We start from the raw sequence: 20,149 nt of genomic DNA on the forward strand, positions 1-20,149 counted from the left end.
CTGCTCTATATTAGACGACCAAGACTGAATATTTATAGACCCATCATACAAATGAATACGTATTATTACTGTACGGTGCTCCAATCAATATTTTGATATTAACAATGGATCAAGGTTGTAAGGAATCAGGACTCTACAAACAACGGACAGACAGACCTTAACCCTGAGCACAGACGAGCATTTAGCAGCGGCAACAGCAGCTATTTCTCTCAGGAGGTGGTGGAGACCAAAACAGAGATTAAAGAAGAGTGAAGATTGGGCTTTGCTAAGTAGCCAGAAACGATTCAAAATAAATTCTAATGTTTCTCCGTATTTTATACTGGATGTGGAAATAAGTAACTCTTTGCCAACATGTTTATGCTATATCTGCATTGTCTTTACATCTTGCTGCGCTGTCCCTAAGTCAGCCAGAAAACTATTTCTACTGTGAGAAATGTGAATGGTAATAAGCTGATCATTTTTGACCATTATTAATGCTTCTTTCTTTTACAATACCCATTTGATAATGCTGCAATTATTACTATAAATACAATATTTAGCAAGCAGTGACCTAAGGAGAAAGAGATCAATTGTCCTCTAATACCTACAAAATAGTTATTTCTGTCAATTATAAGCACTTTAAGTCGACTCATTTGTGTTGTGAATACATTAGATATATTTTTTATCCTCTTAGAAACAACACTGTATGTATTAATGGGTTATTATAACCACAGCCCTGAAATAATAACAATAGCCCATATTTGGCAATAAATGAGGATAATCACCTTTTTCATGTACCCCAAAATATTTCTCCTTCAAATTATATTCATATAATATATTCATTCATATAATCATGTGGTCGTCTTCAATGCATCATCATTTGTTTGATTCTATCAACAATCAAACATTTTTCAGGGCATTTTGAAAGAGTTATTTACATTTTTAATGACCACGTTTTGACGATGAAAGACCCCATTATTGTGAATTCAAGTTATGGTCTCATTATTACAAATGATTGGTCACAAAACCCTCGTGTTTGGGAATTTCCTAATATGCTTCAGTGCCCTCTTTGAAAAGGTAATGACATGTAAAACAATGAATGATATGCAACTACTGAGCTAATGAGGGTTTCTGTTCTCATCTGTATTTGTAAGCAAAAAAGGCTTCATAAGATCAGAGTGATGCATTGACTTTGTTCAGCATCATAGAAATACTGGCAGCAACAGAGTGGTGAAAAATGCTTCATGTCCACAGCATACAAACATGTCAATGATCTGCCTGAGAAAATCCATCGCCACGAGCATCCGATGCTGCAAACTGCGCCAAAAACAAACCAACTCGGTGACCCGCTTTAAGTCTTGGCTAAGGCCTGTCAACAGGTGTGAAGGCAGACAAAGTGTTGCGCAAACTTTGGCTGTCAAGGCAGAAAATGAAAGATAGATTTTGACAAATGGAGTCGTGCATGACAGATCTGCCTTGTCAATGGCATCTCATTAGTTGGCGTGGTTCCGGGGCCATTTTAATGCTGCCGTCTGTAAACGCCCTAATTAGAGGCTGCTGAACAGATGTAAGATATGGAGGGAAAAGAAAAAAGAGGGGGCAGAGGGGAGTTAACACCTTCTCTACTAACTGGTTGGTAACCTGTCATACTCTTCTGACGGAGTCTGTCTTTCTCTCAGCATTACTCATTCAGAAGGTGTCCTTTCAAGCTGTTATCACACAATCTTCCCTGTGAAGAAGAAAATGGAGTGAAAAAGTCTTGGAAAGATATGAAGAGAGCCAGTGACATGTTTTAAATTCTGCTCAGACCCCTTGCAAAGAGCTTTAAGGCGGTATTCTGTAGAAGAACATAGATATCTCTGTATATTATTGATTTAATCTGAGCAGATATTGCATGTTTGTACTGTACTTCTCACGGATGAAGTGTTAAACAAATGGTATTATCAGGTCTTTTTCCTTGATGTTTGAGGGTGTGAGCATGGCGCTCAAACAGGTTTGCTGTGTACACTGATGTGTTACAGCCCTGAATGTTTCGTGTGTGATTTAGGCCAGACAAAAGCTAATAACTCTGAAGACATCTGCTGACAGAACAGAAGACAGCAACCGTGTTTGCACATTGACATTCAGCAAATGTGCCAAGGATGGAAACACAATGAAGACACTAATGTTTTCCTTTTCCTAATGCCCAATGCAGACTTGAGTGTCGACCTGCCCAGTTTATGTCATGTTAATTATCACCTGGGCGGAAACATACACTCGCGCATTCCAGACCAAGAACACTTTCTTTGAAATTCAAGATCAAAGGCCTTGAATTTACACAGCATGATTTTCTTTAAAAAACATTTTGACTTTTTTTTTTTAAGGATTTCAAGACACTCTTGTTTCTACTTAAGTCTCCAGCTGTAACACAATTTTGTGTCACCAACAACACTGAATAGACCTTTGTCACAGTGAAACATTCCACTTGTCAATCGCACGTCCAACTAAAAACATGAATAAAGGCTGCGCCACATTTAGTTATGCCAGTTCTAGGACCCCTGTGTTGTGCATGCAGACCCATTGGCACGGCTTACTGGCACACCTAAATGGAGTTCAGCTGTAATTGAGATAATTAGTTACACCTGTGCTTTTCCCTGTTACGACAAGTCAAAATGTCTGCTGTGAGAAATGCCTATAGCTAGCCAAACGCCTTTAGGATTAAGATTCTCCATCGAATAATGTAACCCAAAACACACAGAGCGTCCATTACATTACAGCATGCCCAGTGCTGTTGAATGAATCAAGTGCATTCTTCCAGTAAATCAGTCAAGACTGCCAAGTTATTTTTTTTCGTCATACAAGGACAGCAGCTCCTCGTGCTGCAACAAAGTTACAGAATGCACGTCGTATCACATCTCCACAACAATTTCCGCAATGAACAGTTGAACAGAAAAGGCAAAGCCACGGGTCAGGATACTGTATATACCCCTGCCCTGAAAAAAACATTTAGAAAAATCCTTGAATGGTATTAAAGTATGTCCTCCCTCTATTACCCTTGGTATCAACTGCCCTTTTTTTTACTAAGTGTTATGGTAAAGTTCCAGATCACCAGCAGTAGAAGCTATACCAAGATAGTGGCTCCAAGACAAAACATTTTCCAGCACCACGGAAAATCCTGTATTATTGATGAGCTGGCTTGAGTAAGAGTCATTTCCTTCTTATTTTAATAAATGGAGATTGTTGCAGATCCTGTTCAATGTGCAGACAGCTACACACAAACACGCACACACACACAGTTGGCAAAATCATTCCAGTCAGTCAAAAGACGAGTAGCTAATGTGCATTTTCATTCCATAGAAATGGATACCCTCCCATGGGGACCCGAGTGTAAGCATGTGTGGCAGAGTGTATCCAGTCTGCACCGAAAAAACCTACTTGTGCTTTGGGAAAAGCCATACATTCTCAAAATAGTATGTGTGATTGGGTTACCGTCTCTGTACGCCACGGGCACAGTGTCGTATATCACATCTCACCATGTGCTAGGTGACATAATCCAGCCAGCATGGGAAGGAGCTATGCCGACCATTACTGGGACAGGTGTCCCCCCCCCCCCCCCACACACACACCCCCACACCCCCCGTAAAGACATTAGAGCTGGGATACTTCACATCTCCATTTAATAGCTTCTGGTGCTTTTCTCACTCTCCTCCGATGGCACATAAAGAAACAGTGGCTGTTTGACTGCCATTGGCGTGCATGACTTATGAGTTAGTATTGTAAGTATTTTAGCAAATGGAAAGTGAAAGGAACAAATCGGTCTCTCCACAAACATTATTTGAGTGATGATGCACTGCTGGGATGCACCGCATGCTACATGAGAAATGCATGAATAATAGAAGGAAATTCTATTGAGTTTTACATTTACTATGAATACATGAGCTCTAGCAAGCAAACAAGACCAGTGTCCCCAGTAGTATCTAGAACCTGAGGTACATGAGGCGGCAGTAAAATAGACATGTTGATTTGCTTAAGCATTGAGTCTAAAGTTTACTTACAGAAGAGGTTAAAACAATCAAAGTGAGTGTAGATCGAAAGCTTATTTATTATTGAGCTAGTCCTCTCTAAATGAGCCTTTACCTCTTCAGAGCCGGTGCACAATTTGAATACACACAAAAGTAAATAACAAACCAGCACTGACGTAAAAAAAAGAAAAATAGAAGCTAAACCAGCTGTGGAAAATCAAGACCGCATTGGCTGAGGGTTGATGTACAGGACCTGAAATGCCATCAACTGGACAGATGAGTGCACTGGTGGGTTTACAAGTTACTATTACGGACATTTACTAGAAATACATAGTCATGTATCAGTGTCATGTATCAAATCCCACATAAGGTGTTCAATTTTAAATAATAAGTATTCTGATTTGTTTTACATAAGTGAGATTATCATATCTTTGTAGCGTTGCTGTCCAGTGAGAAGCACATATCTCTAAAAACTAAACTTTTCATGAGCTCAGAAAAACAACTTTCTGACAATGCATATTCCAAGACTCTTTTTGAACAGTTTATTTAGCTTAAGATCTTGGCGAATTTTCCCAACAAAAAAGAAACGCTTCATTCAAAACATCTGGAGATACATGGTTTTCACTGGCCAGGAAGTAGCTAGGAACTAAAGCTGTCAGATAAATGTAGTGGAGTAAGAAGTACAATATTTCCCTCCTAGATGTCGTGGAGTAGAGTTACAGTGTTGCATAAAACGGATATACTCAAGGAAAGTACAAGTTCCTCATATTAGTACTTAGTAAATGTACTTAGTTACATCCCACCACTGAGTGAGGTGAGAAATAAGCAAACATTTGACAAGCAAGCCACCATCTGTACTTCCTTGAAAATCCTTTAAATCCTTGTAAATTTGAGCACAAACCTGAGCAGCAGTACAGTGTAAATACATTCAGTAACTGTGTGGAATACATGATGGGGTTTCAAATATGTTTTGGCATTAATTGTGTTATTAATTAAGCTTATTATCTTAGCTTAACTGAGCACATTCCAAGGAGCATTAAATGTACCATAAGGCATTCTATAAACACATCACACGCATTTTTATTTGCGCAATAACGTTTTGAAGTTATTAAAAAGCTGTAACTACAGTCACATTTTCATTTCATTCTCCTCCCAACGAGACATGCGTATCATATCTGCACTGAGGAGTGTGTGCTCTAACACTGTGTGAGGCTTCTCAAGCTTCAGTAACTCTCATTGCTGCTTTCTAAAATTAGCATCATTAATGATGGCGCTTGATAAGCGTGAAATGTCTCCGCTGCATCGGATGAATCTAGTAGCTCGGTTACAGACATAAGGAACGCTTTGTGTCATAATGAAGAGGAAGGGAGACTCGAGGAAGAGAGAGCGGTTGAGTTTGTTTCTGCCATATTGATGGATTTGCATACTATGACCTCGGAGACTCAAGCAATGTGGCGACATTGTCTACAGTGTTTCTGTGGAATTCCTGGAGAAATGCAACATGAACACCTGGTTATATTAGAAAATATGGTTCTGCAGGGGACAGACTGAAATACGTTTCGGTGGTTTACATAATCTGTATTTTGAATTAATGTTTACTTTGCACAGTTTGTTGCCAAAATACAGTTTCAGAATGAATGAATGTCTGGGGAATTATGAGGGATTTTATTTATATCATGACTAAGTTGTTCAATTAATGGAGTCATTCTTGAACAAATGCTGTATTACAGGTTAAAACATAGCTATAGGAAGAGAATGGACCACAAACAGTAGCTAATATGCACATAATAAGGACTTAATGGTTGGTTGTTGGGCACGTTTCATTTACCACCTTTATATGGAGCTTATCAGGGATGACACATTGGAAAGTGGCCAGTGAGTCATTAGACACTGGTTCATTAACATTGTGTCTAGCAGTCGGTTCTCAATTAACTTTTATAATTCAGCGCTTAATTCAGGAACTGTACCTCATTATAAAGTGGTAGCAAGAAGCTCTTATTCCATCATAAAAGACACAGCTGTGGGATTCTTCAGCACTTGATCTGGGTCAAGCTCCCTGTCAGTCAGTTGCGAGCTGATCCCCATGAAGCCCAATGAATTGAAGAGTTGAGCCATTACAGGACACTTTGAAAAACCTCTCTTATAGGAGGTGATGACATCTGCCAAGCAATGCAGACGTGCCCTCCAGAGACGATAACCGAGGTCAGCTCATCTCGCTGCCAAAATCTTTAGTCCAGTGGAATCTCAGTTGCCATAAGACAACCGGGCCTCACAGTACGACGAAGGGTTTGTGTAGAAACAGAGCTGTACTGGCAAAGTGTCAAACCCTCGCAGCCTCAAGTTGATCCAATTGCTTTGTCAATGGAAGCCTCTGTTTAAGGTTTTGTAACAACAAGAATGATAATCGTTGATGCCGGCATTTAGATCACACACCCTTTTAGGGCTCTTTCTTTTTTTCACACTATCATAGATTTATTATACTGTTTAGCTTCCAGATAAACACAGTTTGCTTTGTCTTGACAAGCCTTGGTTTAATTGCAAAATGCACATAATTCACAACTGTCTTACTCATTGTGTTACGCAAATTCTGATGCACCCCTTTAATGCAGATTATTGAACCAAAAATGGAAATGTGCTATGTTGTGCTGAATGTGTTTTTGAGGGATACATTGGTTGGGTTCGGGCGACTGTATAATTTCTCCAATTTTTAATGGAAATGGCTTCTGTTTTGAGTAAAGGTTCTGGACCCTTAAGTCCTTAAGAGCTGCTAAGAAAGTAAGCACATATTCTTTTGTGCTAGACGTGTTAGTAGGTCAGGTCGACAATCAGCCCAGGAAAAAAAAAGGAAGGGAGCTTGAGGAAACAATGTTAACTCACAGGGAATGACAGGTATTTGCTCTGACAAGTGAGTAATCTTGACTTTAGGCAGACATACTCCACCCTTCATGTTTAGACTGCACCAGGCAGACACTTCTCTCTGCCCGTATCAATGTTAGCATTGGGACTATTTACAGTGCTGTGTTTATGTGTCTGAATTTATAAACTCTACATGTTCTGCTCTGGGAGCTCTAAGAGGCATGCACTTGACTCGCAATTGCTCATTTTCTTCGTGCTTTGTTTTAGTCTGCTTCATGTGGGGCTGCTTTGCTCGGTGCCAGCTGGTCAGACTGTAGCTACTTGAAGCATTGTGCAGAAACAGCTGATAACATTCACCAAGTCCTTCCGCTAAGGAAGCTAAATTGCTTTTCGATTCAAGTAATTTCATTCCGTAGATAAGGGAAAAAAAAACATGATAGAAATGTTATCTGTATTTATTTAGCTGGAGAGAGAATGTGGTGATATCAAATCTGTACAACGTGCCAAAGAAATGGTGGCTTTCAGAAGAAGCATTTGCAATGAAACATTGACAAAGCCAAACGTTTAAAACGACATTGCAAAGCTGATGGTGTAACCCACAGCTGGCAATCCTTATCTGCAAACTGGTAATATTTCAGTGTGTATTTCTTATTGGAGGGCCGCCGATGGTGGCAGAACAATGAGAGCACAACAGAACTGGACCGATAAGAAACGGAAAGAGGAGAAACTCTCAACCACATCAAAGATTTCATTTCAGGACATTATTCATCCAGGCAATGTTTGCTGAGCATAAATGCGTTTCCTCACCAACACCCTGATTTCTATTCAGACTGTTTCAGACACACCTGGGAGCTACAAGTCCACCCACTGATACGGGCCACTCAGTAGCTTGGGGTTAAGGGCTTTGCGGAAGGGCACTTCAGTAGAAGCTAATAATGAGATCAGGGTGTGCCTTGTGGCATGAAGTGGATCTACTGAAATATGATTATATTATGTCTGTTGGTTTCAGATCTGTGAATAAGCAAATATTGACAAACATCTTTTTTCTACTGTCCAAATATTCTTGTCTGCCAAACAAAGTAGCCATTGTGCTGTCTGAGGCTAACATGTTGCTAATACAACATGCTATGTACCTGTGGTCTAACTGTTGATATTATATGTTATACTCTTTTTACTTTTACTCCAGCTGTATGCCTATTAGATTAAAGCTAGAGTGGGTCATGTAAATTATATTTGTTGAAATTTTCTTTACATACCGACAGCAAAATATCTGGTATCTGTGGCAGTCACACACTGTAATAGGCCGAATGAAATGATTGGACTACTTGCCCGTCTACAAACCTACCGTTCTACCTGCGTGCACTCTGCCTGTGCACTCATTGCACGTCAAGTCTTCCACATTATGCTAGCTTGACAACTGGGAGTAGCCACCTAACAATAGCCATGTTTGTTGTTTACGGGCTGTCAGTGTTGCCAACTTTACGTCCTTCTTGCTAGCTTTAGCAACTTTTGGAGCTGGTTAGCTGCTTTCAGTGGAGAAGATTTGGCAACACTGGGCTGGGTTTTTCGGTTGGATAATGTTTAAAATTGAACGTACACATACTGGTTTCTCCTAAGCTTTAATTACCTTGCTGTATAAGCCTATTCGGACTTAATGTTGATATTTTACTGGTTGACAGTGGAGGAAAGGGAATATTGTACCAAAGATTATCAGGTGGTCAGAAACACAACTACAAAACAATGTAAACATTGCAGCTGGATGTGTAACCTGTTGGCTAATGCTTTTCCCAATAAGGTAAGAATAGATCACTTTTGTGTTTTTAGCTTGTTGCGTTGCCCTCAAATGGTCAACAAATATGTTATTGCAGATTCACACCACACGCTGATCCACTTTTAAAGTATTTCTGCTTTTTTGACTCCAGTAGACCATCAATGGCCAAAGCATCGACTGTAAGTGAAGAAAACTTCACTAACATAAATTCAGGCGGGAGCAGACAAGACTCGGTGTCTGTGGAGTACATTTCTTCTCAAATAGAGCCTAAACCTGTGACCCAGATCCCTTGAAAGGTCTCTTGGCTGCTCGAGGAAGCGGGGGAGACGGTGCTCTTGCCGCCTGAAATGACAAACAGCAGGCAGGGGGTGGCATGCTTTGCTTGCCAAATACAGCAGTCCATGTTCAAAAAGTGCTGACAGCGAAAACACAGACACTGTTATCCAGGGTCCCCCTACTCTGCAGTGAGATGTTGAGGGGAAAACTCCTCCTGGCAGTAGACATAGGCCTGTCTGTATTCACTGGTCAGGGGTTTCTACTCCCGCTAACGTGGAAAAATCACATAACTGCAGATTTGGGGATTTTCTTTTTCTTATTTACACTTACGACTTTCTGGTTGGATGGGCCAAAACCGTTAAATAAAAAGCATTGGATTCATTGATAAATCATACAAACCATCTTGGCAAACCTTTTTTATATATATGCAGTTTCATCTTACAATAGTGACATACTCAATGTAGTTCCCTAGTGTCGTCCCCTTTCTCCGGTGGTTTTAATTCAGCCAAGAATACCGACTCAATAGCAGCCGGTATTCTTGGCTGCATTAAAAACGGCCCACTACAATGATGAACTGCAAAGGGCTGCATTCCTTCATTCAAAGTACAGACTCTTCCACCTTTCCCAGGGAAGCAGGCTCAGAAAAACATCTGACCTGTATTAAAGAACGCATGGAGATTCCAAGACCGGCTAGTTTTCTTTCACTGCTTTAAGAGGCGTATCGTAATTTCAAATTAAAAGTGAAGCGTTAAGCACGATGGAAACCAGTTCAAATAACAGTGGAAACCGGAATGCCAGCTGGCCACACTTGTAGCTGCCAGCACAAGAGGCATGCACCACAGTGTTTGGTCTCATCTGGGTAGATTTGGTAACTGAGAAGGAGAGAAACATTTGAATTCTTCTCAACTCTTCATGCATATATGATTTGAGGCAACATAATAATGCCTGACCTTGTTAATGTGAGAAAACTCTACAGCTAAAAGTGTCAATCAAGTGAAGTGGGAGGACCCTGTCCTTTGATCACAGTCTCCTGAGCAATTGAGTTATAGAATAGGTTTATGATAGAATCAGTATGTTTAATTATTTCAACTTTTGTGGAAGACGGCTCTAATAGAATACCCATGAGCTTCAGCTGCCATCTCTAAGGGGATTTGATGAAAAAAAACAGCTATTTTCTATTCCAGTTGCTCATCTTCAAGAGAGAGACTCGAGAAGTGTCAATCACCTCACATCGTCTTTGTACAAAATGAACGGGGCATTTACTTGCAAAACCCTGAATGACAAAAAAATAACTATCCGCACTTCACTACTTTTTAAGTTTGCTATTCACAAACGTTCTCAGCCATCTATGAATGAATGCGTGATGTAGGCTACACTTCACAGTGCACCTGAAAGGCCACCCAGAGTCTTTCCTGTTTTTAAGCCCCTACTTTAAACTGTTTGTCTGCATCATAATCGAATGAATGCACAATGCACCTCTGTGTCTTCAACCGTGCATGCATGTATACGTGGAAAGCTGCACACGTTCCCCATGGGCCTGTGACCCCCATAACCCCAGTTCTCCCCCTAATCTCGTAATCTTTAGCAGAACAGCAGCCTCTGTGATCATTGGCAGGTCTAGTGCGTTGCATACCTTCCTCCAGTGGCGCTCGGGGGGGATATGCGGGAATATCGGCAGGTAATCCGCATCTCCTACTAATATTTGCAGCCGGATTTTTCTAATAAGACCCGGGCCTGTGCTTATGGGTGGGCTAGGTGAGGGTGAAAACATGACCTTCTACGGGGAAGTGAAGCCAGGCCACGTGAATAAAACAGATGATATAAAGAGGAGCTCCTTGAGATGACCGGTACGATTGGGAAGCTGAGATGCGTCTTTAGCTGGGTGTGCAGTGTTATATAACTATCACCTCTGCCAGCGAATCACAGCATAACAGGAAAGGGACATTGTGAACACTACAAAGGCCATGTCAGTGCAATGAAACAAGCATTTATACTTCAGTTAATACGCCTGCAGACAAGGTGCAGCTACAGCTTTATTGTGATATGACTGAGTCTATTTGCTTAGATGGGAGAACAACATTTATTGAACGTACTCTAAAGAACGCCGCTCTATTTAATACACAGACTATAAAACCAGAAACAAATTACAACTCTATCTCCGACTAAATATATTTATAAATTGCTTTGATGAATGACTTTTGGAGGAAACACAATGCCGTCTGTGGTTCATGTCGCATGTTCGGCAACTTAAGACACTTTATTATTTGGGTTAAGTCAAAGCATTTGGGTCATAATTGACCTTTTCAATATTTAACCCAAACTAAAACGTAACATAGGCAACATTATGTTTCTTACAAAACATATTTGCTGAATATTTTCAACGAGTGTCATTTTTAGGGAACAGTGCTGTAACTGAAGGCTGCATTGGACTTTTACCTGTCATCATAATGAGTTTCATATCCTAAAATGCAACTCATATCCTCTGTAAAATAATTATGAGAGAAAAAAAGAGAAACAACTTGTAGTCACAACCAGAGACTGCGGTGGTGCATTTGCTTTCAACTCATTTCTGAAACCATACAATGCATTTTTTTGCAGTGAAACTGCAGATGCCATCTCTACCAATGGTTTTTCTTAATAACTGTGAAACCTTATATAAGCCATGTGGCAAACACATGAAAATGACATGTGCGATACATGTTATTGTAACATAATAGCCCTCAGAGGTGGAGGAAGGAAGTGTTCACATTATTCATGACCGCAACACACACAATGTACATTTCAGAGTTCGTGCCCATCCCGTTAGCCTTTTAGAGACTTTTGTCCGAATCATTTATTGTGACAGATGGTTACTTCACACAGCACTGGCCCTCACTGGGAGACAGCCCCCTCTGATATCTTATGGAATAATCAGCAGCCGCTTGCCAAGTTTAATACGACCGGGGACCATAACTCTCTCTGCAACTACGAAACATGCCAGACAGGTCTGGCCCCCCCCCCCCCCTCAGATCGATATCAAATTGTCTCGCAAAGCATCAGCAATCAAGCGCGCCAACGGTGAGCGCTCAGTCAAAGGTCACAGACGGCCTGGGTAACTTCGCCCTCAGCCAATGTGTGACCGCTCTTTCAAAGAGTTCTTTGACAAGTTCAACATCTCCCCACCCCGCACCGCCCCCCTCCACCTTCAACCCTCTCCCTCCCCTCTCTCCTCACTGTTGTTTTCCTTTCTCGGCCGTCCTGATTAAACCTGGAGATCCCGGCGGGAGGCTCTGATTTCCCAGCCCTGACTGTTACTGTAGTGAAGTCAGCGCTGCATGTCCTCACTCAAGGCCAGTCAAACCCACTGGCTATGGAAGGCTGAGTAATGAATGAAGTTTGAGCAGTGCAACGTCTGCAGGGTGCAGGCGTGTTGTTACTTTGAACCTGAGCCTCTAAGTTCCTGTTGTCTTTTCATGTTGTTGTATAAATATCTGTCAATATGTCAGTCTGATACAAATGTTTGACTGTTTACTGCCCTTCTCTGGCAGTTAATAAATAATGTACGAATGCTTTATAGATCACCTATAACACATTTATAAGAACAGCCTTTTTGCTTCCAAGATTAGGATAATCCTGCACAGCTCATGCTTTGTCTGTTTAGCTATAGCTCTTTACTCAACCAGGAAGACCCATCTGATGGATTGAGCTTCTACAAAAAAGTTGTTGGACATCTGGACCAAAATCCATTTATTAATAATTAACAACTTAATCACATGAACTTGTACAGTGGTTGAACAGTCCACTGGATCCTTCTGATGAATTGAAGAGTGTATAAGACAAAACAAGTGTCTGGAGAAGGATAGCAAGTTATTATTGCCTGATCTAGTAAGCATACATAGTTATTAGTATTATTAGTCGTATTGTTTTATTAATAATTAAGTAAAACAATGTATCTAACTGAGTGTGTTGCGAGTAGAAAGAAAAAACAATTCCATCGGGATGAGAAACCAACATGAGTCAGTGCATCAAGTGCATCATTGGAAAATCTATTGCTTTTTTCAAGTTTGAAAGATGACCCCATAGCTCCCCACTACACACGCTCGCGCCCACACACTCCAACAACAAAGAGCGTGATTGCCAAATTGCAAATGATGGCAAGACATCATCCGAGGATATATAATTATTAACTTAATGCAACTCAACTTCAGCCTAAGGTGGACATCACGTTAAACATTGATATAACTGGATTTCTGCAGCAAATTGCATCGCCCGGAGCTACTGCTGCATGAATGGAGCCTTTTTTTGTGATCACGGGGAAAACATCCCCCGGGGGACGTGGAATTCCAGAGGGTTTTCCCCCTTAAACGTACACGGGTACACTTTAAAAGGTAAAAGGTAATTTTGCACTTCCTATCCTGGATAGTGCAGTTTAAACTGAATGAAACGCTCCCATTCATTGCAGTTTGAACTCAAGCAAGATGTGCATTTAAAACGAATGTTTTCAAGCATTGTGTTACGTGTGTGAGAGAGTTTATGTTCAACGTCATGCCTTTTTCTAAATGTCGTAAAACAAACAATGACAACTCACCGTTTTGCTCCTTTACACTTGGGGGGTGAAATTTGCTGACATGACTTGATTCCGCTTCCGAGCCATATTGTTGGAGAAGCGATGCAAGAAGGAATATGAATGTTAGGATCATTTGGAATAGTGGTGGTTGGCGATCGCAAAGCGCTGTTGACGGGATGGTTTGTATCACCACACACGTGCGTCGTTGACGGGACACCAGTGCTGTTTCGGACACATTTGGAGAGGGTACAGGCAGAGTAGAATCCACATAATCTTTATCATCAGTCCTTCTGGAAAAAAGTGAAAGTTGTATCTCCCTAAATCAAGACAAATCCTCATCCAAAGCTCGCAGACCTCGCCGCTTCCGCGTAACGAAAGTGCGCACCTGTTGGTTCTGAGATAAATTGGTTACTGAGTTGGACAAAGCTTTGTTCTATGTAATTATAATCCTGGAATTAGTTGCAAAATCGCCCGTATGTAGACATGTCATCTATGGTACAAGATCCTTAGAAAAGCACAGATGCATTTTGGCTAAAGCGCGCGTCCACGGTGCGTTCTTGACTCCGTCTGAATAAATCCCCGTTGATCTTTACGCATTACAGCGAAAGCTCACACAGAGACAGCGAGAGAGTGCAGCAACCTGATACAGTCTGTACCCAGAAACCACGCAACACCGAGACGGGTTGTGTTGTCCTGCGAGGTCTTGAGTCATAACTTGGTGGACACTGAGCTAAAGTATCGCTGCTCGGTTGGGTTTGTGGAGACTGCCAACAGTCGGCACAACAGGTGCTGTACATAAAGTACAACTTCCCAGCCGAGGAAACTCCCCGGCGTGTTAACTATTCCGTTGCTGCTGCCTTGTCCAATGAGGTGTTTCACCCACTTTCAGTTACGAATTGTCAAATGCAGTTCCACGTGTTGCAAAGAGTTTTACATGTTTCCAGTCCAGGAAAAGTGTCTCCAGATAACTGAGCCGCTCAGCAGAGTCTGTTATGAATTAAGAAGGAAGTTGATACAATGGAATCATTAATGTAACTTTACAGACCGTTTCTTCCACACTGGGAAAGTAACTGTTCCACTCAAATTCCAGATAGGAGTGGACATTTTTGGAGCTCAATACAAAACAAATAAATAAAATAAAGGGTCTAATACTGTTCGAGTTTTTTTGTCTCATTCTGTTTTGTTTGCCAGAACAACTTCCCCATACATTCTGGAATCATTCAAAAATGATCAGTGAATGTTACACATTTTGTAAAGACTAAAGTAGAGAAGATATATTTGTATTCCATGTAGAATTATTCACTCTCTGTCTCACACAATACGACATGTTGATTAAGATGTACATAGTTTTCTAGAGTTTTCTAGTGACAGTGAGTGTTAACACTGTGGCCTATTGGAGGAAGGACAAACATGCACTCTTTACTGTGTGTGTCTCTTTTGTTCCCTCTGTGTTAGTGCTCCTACATATCCTTTTTGTACTCTTTCTATTGGGCGTCTTACATTTTTTTACCCAGTGCATCATGGTCCGTCAAATTCATAACATATACGTTAAACAATGAAGTCTGCAGTGCAGAATCACACCAGGAAGCTTCACCACTCAAAAAGGAAACGTTCCATAAGAAAATATGCATAAGTAAGCTTGTTGTACCCATGGAGTGATTGTTTAAAAGCCTTGATTCATTTTCCCCATAGAGAGATGAAAGATAGATGTGTGCCCACACTCCAGACTCTTCAGCACGCTGTTGTGCATTCTGCCGAAATGTTTCTGTGGAAGGAAATGTTTAAGAGCTTCTCAATTTGTCATATCAAAGCAGAGACACCGCTTGGAACAATACTCTCTCCTGTTCCAGAATTTCCTTTCTCCCCGGCACACTGTTGTACCTCATCAACTGCGTTTCATGTGGTTCCTCCCGTTCTATTGGGATGACAAACTCCGCATAGTATTCCCCCCCAGTGTATGGTATGTCTGGTCCAGCACAGACACAACAATCAAAGGGGAGCTGGAGACATATTGAACCCATTGAGCCAGACACATGATGTAATGCTGCAGCAATTTACCCCCCCCCCCCCCCCCCCCCCAGTCTCACATAGCTCAGAAACCACCACCTCAAAGAGAGTTGAAGAGCAGCCATCTCCCCAGCATCAAGGTATGAAGGGAGGTTTTGTGGTTTTAATCAGAGTTAATGTCTGGGAAAAGAAGGCACGGGGCATCGATCCAGTCATTTCATACGTGTGTTGCCCCCGTGGAGAGGGGCATATAGAGGTCTTCTTGTGCCTGCTGCAAGGGCCAAGGCCCTTTGTGTAAAGGAGGGTATCACATTCCAGCCCTGCAAGGGCCTGCAGCAGATGTCAGCACTTCACAATGTGGAATCCCTCTCTCTTTCGCACACTCATAACACACTCATTCACCCCTTGAGGTTTTGTCTGTAAAAGCTGGGTATTTTGTCTCGTTGTCCACATTTGATTGCTGCTTCCATGGTGGTCTTGGGAAGGCTTTGATACAAAGAAATATAATAAACAGAGGAAATTAGAAACAAGGCAGACCTTTTGGGTCACGGCTAACACACAGAGACATGCCAGCCAGGAGGGCTCTGCGTCCACCGGGCAGGCTGGAGATGGAAATGTATACAATGGAGAACTCACAGTTGTCGGCTCCCAGCTGAAGCCCATTGGACTTGCTTGCCTTTTCGGGACACATAACTGTCAAACAAACAAATGCGCTCTCCCAATCAGTCCGGGTTACACAACGCACCTGCCACTTTGTCTGCAAAACACCAGTTTTGTTCCAGGTGATATGAAGTAAAAATCAAGGGAGCGGACACGTTTGCCACATCCAGATCGCAGCTCATTATTACATCTTGAAGAAAGAAAAGGGGAGATGACTTCCTTTATATGGTCAAAAGCTCCTGCAGCAGCAGCAGGAGCTTTTGCTGTGTGGTCCTGCGTTGGAGGAGTTAAGGGAAATGTGCCAGCAGAGGAATTTAGAAAGAAATGACTCACATTTTCTCAGAATTTATAACAAATTGAAGTCTTTTACATTCATTGTTATGCCTGATGAGTTCTTATCATTGAATCACAGATACAAGGTTGTGCTAATGCACTAAGGGTGCTGTGTCCTTCAGCATGTGGCCACGCTTCTATATCAGTGAGCCATTCTATGAATATTAAAGTCTTCTGCTTAAGTTTGAGATCATGGTGATTGCTGTAATTGCCCCTGCTGCACTTGGCTTTGAAACCAGAGCCCCCTGGTGGTGCCCCTCAGAGCTACAGTCAGTCAGGCAGTTGCCCCTTGAACACTTGCTGAAGCCACTGTGGGAAACGTCTGTTCTGGACAAGACAACATTTGATTTTACTCTAGTCTCATTTTAAGGAAAGCACATTATCATGTGATTCAAATAAATTATATGGTAAAGTGTTATCATCCGGATGTGGACATAAAACAGTCTTTAATACTATTTTATGTCACTTTATGCTCTGCTAAATATGTTTTACCCCACCTGTTGCCTTTGTTGCATTAAATTGGTTACATTGTTCGTTGGTGGTCGTCTGTTATTGATATTCAACTGGTCTCAGTTACATAACCACCGATACGATCTAAGACATTTAATTGTTAGCAGTAGCCAGTGGCTCCTGGTGGGGCAAGTGAAGGTTTTCTAGCAGCAGCCTATATATGGCGCTACATCTTGTTTTCTCCTTTTAATGACACCTATTAGTACACTGCATCTACTTTTCTCCACCAGAAGGGCACCCTAGGGGGCACTTCATCATGTTTTATCTACCATAGGGACATCCAAGACGGCACAGTTGCTGTATTTCCTTCCAACATGGCGCCACCAAGAGGGCGGTAAAACCACTCCAAATACAACAACACACAAGAGGTGTTCTCAGCTAAATATACTAAATTATATTTAAATTAAAATGACCCAATATGCACATTATCACCTTTAACAGTGTCACTAATGCCATTATTTTTCATGTTATTGGTTTATTAGTGCTGATGCATTTACATGAAATCATCGATTTTATGTTTTAGCTGGTTAAGTTGGAGCCAATTGTAAGTATGTTTGATACCACTGGGGTGTTTATTCAGACATTGCATCATATCTTATCACCTGATCTTTTTTTGTTTTGCATATAAAATGTGAAAAGTAGCTGTCAAATGAATGTGATGGGGTAAAAAATATTTCATAAAGCATAAAGTGACATAAAATAGTATTAAAGCATGTTTTGTACCCACATCCTGGACACGTAATGGAAATTTAATTAAAGTTAAATTTAAATTCAAACATCCCCCTTCAGTTTTTAATCGTACATTAGATTCCAGTTTATTCGTTAAATATTCTCCTGAATCAAATCATTTATATACAAGACATGTAATGTGACAGAGTATGTTATGAAAAGCACTGTGACCGTGCTGTTAACAGAGCACAGAACCTACTGTACAGTAGTACGTGTGGCCCCAGTGGACCAGTACTCGCTGAATTCAGCGTGTCAGTGTTGTGCTCGACCCATTAATTACACCAAAACACGGATATTCTTGTCTGATGCATTTATCCTTTACATTTCTCTGCAGCCAGTGTTTCACAGCAGAACCTGAACTGCACTTGTTCATTTTAGGATGCTGTCTGACTCTATTTGTTATCGCTCCTGGATGCCCTGAAAATGAACCGGGAGTCTGAGTATGAAAGTACATGCTGGGAATAAAACAACACATTTATGTGTTTTATTATGATGTTGGAAAAATATAAACATTGAAGAAAGGAAAATAAATCACAAGATGTATTGTATTATAATATGTGTTCCCTGATAACAACAGAGGAGCCATTATGTGGCAAGCAAATCACTGTTTGTTTCAAATACATTTCATTTTTCATCCTCTTGCTCCTTGAGGAGTCTCCTCCTTCACCAGCCAAAAGTACTCCCACTGAGCATCTTTCTGGCTCCATGCCGCCATCACAATCTTGGTTCGTGTTGCACTTTAGAATGCACTGAGTCTGTGCAGTTTGGATAGAATGCACTGGTTTTTGTGGTTGCTAATGTTGTATATCTGCCTTATGTTAAAGTGCTTCAGTTGTACCACGTATAATATGGCTTTGTGTAACAGGAGTGAAAACTAAGCTAAACAGTAAATCTAAATGGTAAACCTTGTTTTATATAAAAAGTTCAAGAACATCAAAAATGTAATTCTGGGCATTGGGTGCTTGTAGAAAAAAACAACCTCATCTATAATTCATATGAAGGATGTGCTGACAAGGAAAAGCAGTTCATTGTTGAACTCCCCTTGAGGATCAAATCCCACGATCAACATTTTTACAGCACTATTTACAAATAACAAGCATACATCTCCACGTACGACTATTTTCTTTTTCATTCCTTTACCCGAAACAATGCATGATGTTAAAATTCATCAAATCCACTTTGCACACAAACCCCATCAGTCCTGCGGCTTTTTGTTCTATCTTTATCCCTCGTGATTTCCATTAAAGTCTCTTTCCCTTTGACAGCACGGATGACATCTGCTTCTTCCTCTTCCAAGGGATTTATCTTGTCTGATCTGCAGTTGTGTCCATGAACATTCTCTGGAAAAGAACGACCCATCACGTAGCAGCACAGTGAAAAAGATATTCAGTGGCAACGCTTGTGCGAGTCTCCCTCTGTAAAAAGCTTTTTCTTTTCGTTTGAATAAGAATCTGACAACACATATAACTCCCCTGAGCTACAATAGTGAAGTAGAAATGTGCTCTGCATGCCAGGTATAATACCACAACAGATTGGTTCAATCCAGCCCGACATATTTCTGGAACGGCACATGGTTGTCCATCAGACACATGGCTCGTAGCCAGCGAGTGAACATTTTTGTCGACAACACAAAAGGATCCTTGTGCTCCATCGCAAGCGTCTTGATTGTAACACCAGAACCATGCCCTGTGACATAAATCATTAATCTCCATGCATGTGGTGCTGATTAATTTGTGCACGCAAATGGAATGCCTTGTCAGGCAAAATTATACCACGGGGATCAATGTGGGAAAGGCCGCCCAAGTTGTTTGACATTAAGTGATGGATGGACGAGATACCGATCGAAAAATTGTGGGAAAAATTGCCTCAGTTTTGTTCTGCAATGAATTTCATTTTCACTGAGGGAACAAAATATCTGGCTTCCTGTTTTAAATCAACTCACAAAATGAATGAAAAATTACACAAACTGTTATGGCTTTTGGAAAAAGTAGAAACCACAAGCAAATCCAGGCGCATGCTGTGGTTTATACTAACTAATGCCAAATATTTTGAGGGAATTCTGTTTGTAACATAGACAATATCATTGCAATTTCTAGCACCACCATGGTAACCAACTCTATTTGGTACCAATTTAGGATTTTTATATGAGCCATATGGGCATCCAACGCTAAAACTGGAAAGCTAGATTCAATAATACACAGTGAGCGGCTGATTGCTGTTATATACTAATGACCATCCTTTCTTGTCCATTTCAGGTGAGGTAGCAGGAAGGGTAATCCACCTCAACGAGTTTTTCAAGATTAAATCGACAGCGTTTGGCTGCTCAAGGAGAAGAAACTCCATCATATTAGCAGTTGTCGACATTACTTTAAGCTGATCTAAGCCTTACACACACACACACACCATTTTGACAAGAATGAGCAGTATTTTACTGTTTTTTTTGGTTAGTCGAGCCTTGGGATTTTACCCACCACCAGCAGA

The 20,149-nt window shown here is 41.0% G+C and overlaps 1 protein-coding gene across 2 annotated transcripts in view; it reads right to left on the bottom strand.

Annotated features, from left to right (window-relative positions):
* pdgfc (platelet derived growth factor c) overlaps nucleotides 1–14,119 on the bottom strand; it is a 40,344-nt gene extending 26,225 nt beyond the window's left edge. For both annotated transcript variants that reach the window (XM_079268447.1, XM_079268446.1), the window contains exon 1: nucleotides 13,451–14,119. In XM_079268447.1, coding sequence (XP_079124573.1) covers nucleotides 13,451–13,562 — 112 coding nt within the window. In that variant the 5' untranslated portion in view covers nucleotides 13,563–14,119. The remainder of the gene's footprint in view (nucleotides 1–13,450) is intronic.
* Nucleotides 14,120–20,149: the final 6,030 nt, after the last annotated feature.

This window comes from Melanostigma gelatinosum (genome assembly GCF_949748355.1).
Source record: "Melanostigma gelatinosum genome assembly, chromosome: 5".
NCBI classification, from domain to species: Eukaryota; Metazoa; Chordata; class Actinopteri; order Perciformes; family Zoarcidae; genus Melanostigma; species Melanostigma gelatinosum.